The sequence below is a fragment of the Microtus ochrogaster genome, chromosome 19, assembly GCF_000317375.1.
Source record: "Microtus ochrogaster isolate Prairie Vole_2 chromosome 19, MicOch1.0, whole genome shotgun sequence".
Taxonomy (NCBI): Eukaryota; Metazoa; Chordata; class Mammalia; order Rodentia; family Cricetidae; genus Microtus; species Microtus ochrogaster.
Genome location: NC_022021.1, coordinates 26,173,042 through 26,180,278, shown reverse-complemented (window position 1 = coordinate 26,180,278; position 7,237 = coordinate 26,173,042). Strand labels below are relative to the sequence as shown.

At 44.0% G+C, this 7,237-nt stretch overlaps 1 protein-coding gene across 1 annotated transcript in view; it reads right to left on the bottom strand.

Annotated features, from left to right (window-relative positions):
• Positions 1 to 6,805, bottom strand: part of Ttc33 (tetratricopeptide repeat domain 33) — a 40,688-nt gene extending 33,883 nt beyond the window's left edge. The window contains exons 1-2 of the mRNA XM_005356586.1: positions 6,511 to 6,805; positions 2,844 to 3,065 (exon numbers count right to left, since the gene is read on the bottom strand). Coding sequence (XP_005356643.1) covers positions 2,844 to 3,064 — 221 coding nt within the window. The 5' untranslated portion in view covers position 3,065; positions 6,511 to 6,805. The remainder of the gene's footprint in view (positions 1 to 2,843; positions 3,066 to 6,510) is intronic.
• Positions 6,806 to 7,237: the final 432 nt, after the last annotated feature.

The following is a 7,237-nucleotide window of genomic DNA, read 5'->3' as shown; positions in this document are numbered from 1 at the left end:
AAAAACCAAAAAAAAAAAAAAACTAAGATTATAGAATTGTTACTCTTCATATATTTGATAATGGCATGTCAGGCAAGGGAATATTCTTATTCTTTGGAGAATAGTGCTGAATGAAAGGTGTCTGCAACTTACTCTCAAAGATTATTTTTAAAAAAAAAACTAAATACATAATTATTTGTAGTGTGTGTATGTGTATGTCCACACATGTACACGTGTGTGTTTATGTGTGTGCATGTACTAAAGCAAATATCAAGCATTTTTGAGTAGGGGGCTCATGAGGCCCCACTTCCTAAAGATCTGTAGGTCATTAATGGTTGCTAGAGAAGGGAGTTGGTTGCTTGCTTCAGGAGTATAGCCACTAAGGTAACCAATTGCCTATAAATAACCACTTACCCCATGCCCCTATAGGCAACCCTAAGGTAACCAAATGCCTATAAATAACCACTGACCCTAAGCACCTATAGGCAACCCTAATGAAATTCACTAGGTCATCAGGGTGTAAGGACTACCTGGGAAAGGGAAGGAGATCATCAGGAGTTGGGGAATGGAGGGGATAGGAGAGACTAGCAGGAGGTGATTAGGACCACAATACATTACATACACATAGAATATGGTCATAATGATTATGTATAGTTAATACATGATAATAAAAAGTTTTGCCTAGGAATACAGAATATAGGGTTGCAATATTCTTTCAATTTTAATATAGATAGAACATTTTTCACAGTAAAAAGTTGTAATGGTTCGGTGAATGGTGGCACCTGCCTATGACCCCAGCATTCAGGAGGGAGAAACAAGATCACAAGCCCCAACCAGCCTAAACTATAAGACCTTGTCATCCTGTCTCAAACACTGCTAAAAATATTCTCCCTACTTGAGGCTTCTTCTATTACCTATAAACTTTATATTTACACTTTACAGGGCTGGAGGTGCAGCTCAGTTTATAAACTGCTTGATTACTGTTGCCAGCACCAGAGAAAACTAGATTGAATGGAGCACACCTGTAATCACAGTACTTGGGAGGTAGAGACAGGAAGAGGGTCAGAAGTTCAAGGCCAACCTGGGTTATAGGAGCCTAATCTCAGAAATAAAGACAATCTTCCTTTTGATTAGACTTTATGTTTTCAAGGCCCTGTCTCTTATGTAGCATTATTAATAAAGGTCCACCTTTATCTTCTTCTGATCTTGTTTTCCAACATACTCCATGAAACATCTGTCTTTTCTCCCCTGACTTGTGAAGGAATTTTCATTCCCACTGAAATTTCTAAGCAAAGGAAAGAGGATAAAAAGTAAGAAATCAATAGGGGGAAGTGAGAAAAGAAGAGATACGTAAGGGAAAAAATATGTAATTTAGCTAGGGAAGAACTATAAATAAAAGATGCTATTATCAGGGGCTGGAGAGATGGCCCAGCAGTTAAGAGCACTGTCTGCTCCTCTAGAGGACCCGGGTTCAATTCTCAGGATCCATGAGGCCGCTCACAACCATCTGTAACTCCAGTTCCAGGGATCTGACAACTTCAGAACAATGCACATATAATAAATTTAAATAAATTATTGTTTTAAAAAAGATACTATTGTCAGGTTCCTGAGTGCCCACCATGTTTACAAAAGTACACAAGAAGTCAATGGCAAGCAGTATGGCTGCATATCTCTATGATCCCAGCACTTAGAGACTGATGCAGGAAGCAGGGAGTTGAGTCTGAGCCTCGCCTAGGCCACACAGTAAGACTTTGCCTCAAAAAGCAAAGAAAAAGTAAAAGGATAATTCAGTCATTTATTTTTTTTTTTAATTTTTTTTTTTTGGTTTTTCGAGACAGGGTTTCTCTGTGGTTTTGGAGCCTGTCCTGGAACTAGCTCTGTAGACCAGGCTGGTCTCGAACTCACAGAGATCCGCCTGCCTCTGCCTCCCGAGTGCTGAGATTAAAGGCATGCGCCACCACCGCCCGGCTAATTCAGTCATTTTTTTCCCTACTGAGCAACACACTGCACTAAGGCTTCACGAACACTCCCCTAGACAGAACAAAGGAGGAAAAAGTGGTACATGCATCTTAATGTGACTATAACTCATTTTCCTTGAAAATGGGAATTTTGCAAGTGAGCCTGAAACATCCCTTTTTAAAAATGAAATCAGATATATAAAACGTGAATCTAAAAGATACAGCTGTGCTGACTAGTTTTATATCAACTTGACATAAGCCACAATCATGTTGCAAGAGGGAATCTCAATTGAGAAAATGCCCCCACCAGATTGGCCTGTGGGCAAGCCTGTGCTACATTTTCTATTTTTTTGTTTGTTTGTTTGTTTTTCGAGACAGGGTTTCTGTGTGGGACTCACACACTGTAGACCAGGCTGGCCTCAAACTCATAGAAATCCACCTGCCTCTGCCTCCCGAGTGCTGGGATTAAATGCATGCAACACCACCACCCAGGACCTGTGGTACATTTTGATTGATGTTTGATATGAGAAGGCCCAGATCACTATGGGTAGTGCCCCCCCGCCCTCAGACTGGTGGTTCTGGATCATATAAGAAAGCAGGGTGGCCAAGCCAAGAGGAGAAAGACAGCAAGCTGCTCTCCTCCATGGAGTCTGCTTCAGTTCCTGCCGCCAGGTTCCTGCCTGGCGTCCCTGCCTGGAGTTCCTGCCCTGACTTTCCTCAATGATAGACTGTTACCTAGAAGAGAAAGAAGAAATAAACCCCTTTCTTCTCAAGTTGCTTTTGGTCAGGGTGTTTCATCACAGCAATAGAAACCCTATCTGAGACAATAGTTCTTTGTTCCATTAGAGACCATGAACCAGAAAAAGGAAACTAGGCTCTATCAGTCATCATCATCCAAACGCATACCTTTTCTTTTCAGCCAGATTAGCGCCTTCATCCTTCAGCTGCTTGCTCTTCAGTTTGCAGCCTTCCTGGAGGGTTTCCTTCCTCCGTTTGCTGGCATGAACCCAGCTCCCATCCTCGTTCTCAGCCGCATCCTTCTCATCGGCAGCTTCAGCTTCAAACTGCTGCGATGTGGCCTTGGATACCTTCTCACCAATCTTCCTCTTCCACCCAAAGGAAGCCATTCTGGAAAATTTCAGAAAGTGCTTTAAAATGCTGCAAAGGTACTCTAATGACCAGGTGGAGACAGACTGACACAAGGAGACCACAGCCTTGCTAGCACCTCCTCAGCGATCAAGGGAATAACCACCAAGAACTCTAAGACTTCACAGATGGCACCTGGGCACTATTGTTTACCTCATCGCCTAATGGATGTGCTGTGCTCTAGTAGACTAACCCTGGATCCCAATAGGCCTCTGCCAATTTATACAGAACCCACGACAGATTAAAGCAGGATAGCAACACATCAGATGTGGCAATGACAAGCAGAACCTGAAGAAAAACAGAACTGTTTGGATGAAGGAATAAACCACAACGCTGGCTGAACAACTGACAATATAAGTCACTCCTATTTTTCAGCTGTTTTAATAGTATGATTGAATTTCAAAAAAAAAAAAAACCCTTTCCTTTAAGAACTACAAGCAAAGTATTTATTATAAAATTGAATGGGAATCTGAATACAGCTATCCTAGAACTAAAAATTCTAGCCCAGAGTGGATTCATGATCCTCCTATCTCAGCCTCCCATGTGCTAAAACTACAAACGTGTGCCGCTACACCTGGCTATAGAATAGTTTTTAAAGATATAAACAGGTAATGACTCAACAAAACTTTTGGTTAAGTAAATATATATATAATGGCTTTGTAAATCTATCATGATATTGGAAAGCTAAGGAAAAGAAAGGGCGCTGATAGAATAAAGATGAATACTGGAAGTCATCAACAGTACTCACTGACAGGATTAACTAATACATCCAGTAATTCCCTAGCTACACAGGCGGACTTTAAGATACAGAAGAATCCGAGCCAGTAGTAGTGGTGTCCCAGGCCTTATCCCAGCACTGGGCGGGAAGGGGAGCATTATCAGGTGGATCTCTGTGAGTTCAAGGGCAGCCTGGTCTACAGAGTGAGTTCCAGGACTGTAGCACAGATTCTAGTTGGTCTTAATTAATCAAAACAAAGAGTGGGATATAGGGGCTAAAGCTGAAGATCAGAGAAGCAGAGCAGTAAGACACTAGAGAGACCTTTTATGTCTACCAGTGCTGAGACTTGAAGGGGCAATCCTCAGACTAACCAGACTGCACTGTGTCTCTCAAACCTCAGACTCCACTGAGCTATCACCTCCTCCTTCTATACCTCTCTTTGCCCAGCCATATCCCTCCTGTCTCCACCTCCCTAGTGCTGGGATTAAAGGCGTGGGATTCCAAGGGCTGGGATCACCTTTGTGTGAGTTCTGTTTCTCTTCTTAGACAGATTCAATCTTGCGTGGCTCAGGGTGGCCTTGAGTCTTGGGATTAGCTCTGCACTCTAATCTTCAAGCAAGCTTTATTTATTAAAACACAAACAAAATATCACTATACAGGCCGGCAGGGCTGTTACATAGTAAAATCCTGTCTTGAAAAACCAAGATAAATAAATAACTGTATATCTTATATGGCATGTAGCTTATATGCTGTGTATTTTCAGGAGTGTCTAAGATTCTATCCATTCTTAGAGGACTCTGTAACCTTAAGGAGACAAGCAAAAAGCAATAACTCAGAGGTCTTTTGAAATTATCAAACAATCGGTATTAAGGGAGGGAGGAAGGAAGGCAGGCAACGGTAAGGTTCCAGCAGTATAAAGGGATTCGTTACTGATGCACGTGACTGAAGTGGAATATAAGTAGACAGGAGGAAAAACTGAGGGTGGATAAAAGCCGTTCCCACACAAAATCCCAAGTTACTATCAGCCTTGAGAAAATTGTGGGTCACAGGCCTGTTACTACACTAGAGAAAACGCATCCAGTCACCGCAATCACCAAGCACATGGGTTGCTGCAGGCAAACCACGTGCTTTCCACAGAGCAGTGAATTTTGGGAAATCCTGGGTACATTGTGGAGTATAACCTGCACTAGGGAATTAGGACAATGGGAACTTCCTCCTTGGCTTCATCTTGTCATGGGGAAATGTATTTCCTCTGTCTGAAAAATCACTTTATATATCCGAGGAGAAGACCAGGAAATGGCTAAAAATAGAAGAATGGTTACTATGGATCACAAATCCAGAGGCACAGAGTGAAGACAGCCTGGGGAAATGGATGCTTGGGGTGCCTTCAAAAGATACTAAAATATAGCCGGGCAGTGGTGGCACACGCCTTTAATCCCAGCACTAGGGAGGCAGAGGCAGGCGGATCTCTGTGAGTTCGAGACCAGCCTGGTCTACAAGAGCTAGTTCCAGGACAGGCTCCAAAACCACAGAGAAACCCTGTCTCGAAAAACCACAAAAAAAAAAAAAAAAAAGATACTAAAATATAAGTAGAGGAGGAGGAGGTGGTGGTGGTGGTGGTTGCTCTCTTGCATTTATGACTATCCCTAAAAGTAATGACAAAGATGATCACATTGTCTGGTTTCAACTTCCCAAATGGACCTCACTTTACTAATTACCAATTTAGGGCACCAGGCAGTGTAATAGCTATATTAACATTACCGAAACCTGGTGTGTTTACTGAAGGTAAATTCATTCTAAATCACTGGTCAAAGTGAAAGTGGAAGCTGAAGATAGGATGAGGAGAAAAAGAATGAGGGGCCCTCGTGTGTGTGTGTGTGTGTGTGTGTGTGTGTGTGTGTGTAGCAATAAACGCTACTGAGTCACGCAATCTATATGAGGGGCATTGTAATAACGTGCCAGTTACATCTCAACTAAACTGTTTTCATTTTAAACTACTAGTTTCTTGTACCTCTAAGATTGTGTTTTTAATTAGCTTATCACTAAAAAACCCTAACAAGAGGGGCTTTGGTAGATCTGGACTTGGATGGAAAAGGCGCCAAGATCCTAAACACTTTTTTTCACCTGGATTAAGAAACCAAGTGAGTAGATCACAACTGTACAGGTTTCGCGTTAATGTATGATTCAAGTCTGGTGTTAAAGTCAACATGTTCTACAGAATTACTGAGTGGGGTCAAAATTCTAAACAATGGCACCTGCGTTCTAAATTTATGTACAACGATCCCCACAGAGATCGCTAGACTTGACACTTGACCCAGCCACAAGCTGGCGGGTGCTTGCGACAGAGTAAACGTTTTCTTGCACCGACTGCGTGAGAGGATGCGGCGCCCAGGATGGAAAAACAGCGGCTGGGACGTAGAGCATCCCACCGAGCAGAAGAAACGTATTCGGAAGCTAAGAATTAAAAGACACGGTTTATCTCAAAATGCTACCAAAGGAAAATTCATTCCCCTTCCTAGGCCGACAATAACCACGAGCCCGCAGCCGCAGCTCCTCAGGCCGCCGGCCACCGCGCCCCGCGCCCGGGATAGCAGCAAACCTGCGGGCTCCGTGGACCTCACCGGGCCGCGCTCGCCCCCCTCTCCCGCACGCAGCACCCTCTCGCCTCGCTTTCCTCCCCTCTGTCTTCTACCGCCTACTCGCAGTTACCTGAAAGCCACTCCGTGGTCCCGTGTTTACATTCCACGTGCCCTTTGGCCCCGGAAGCAGAAATGATCCCGCCGGCCCCCTAACCGACCTTGCCTGCCTGTGCGTTTTAATTCTCAATTAAATACTCATGAAGTCGTCCGGGGACGTTCGAACAACCCAGAAAAGCGGATAGAAGAAAAGAGGACTTTCTTATCCTCCAGCACCTTCTACAAGCCCCCTGATCCCAGAAGTCGCTGCGGGGCCCAAGGTACTATGGGATTTGTAGTAGAGCCACCAGACCAGCGCGCCCTCTAGCAGCAGCCGCGAGTGGCTGACTTGGGGCAGGAGGCTCGGGCAGTAATCACTTGTAATACACACAGTCATCAGGTGAGGGGCTTAGCCTAGCCTAGCCAGGCCTAGCAGGTGAGGGCCAGTGAGATGCAGAAAAAAAGAGGAAAAAACTGAACTCAGGGCATCAAATTCCTTCCTACCTCCAAGTTCCTGCCCTTCTTAAGTTCCTGCCCCTGCCTTCCTGCTATGATGTGGAACTATAAACTGAAGTAACCCTTTCCTCACCAAGTAGACTCTGGTCGTGGTGTTTTAGCCCAGCAATTGAAAACTGAGACGCAAGCTGATCAGGGAGGGCCAAGGCTAAACTGCAGACTTCCAGTGAGAATCTACAACACAGCGTGCAAGTAGCACTGGGCCATTTCTTACAAGAATATTACAGGCAAATGTTAACACTGGT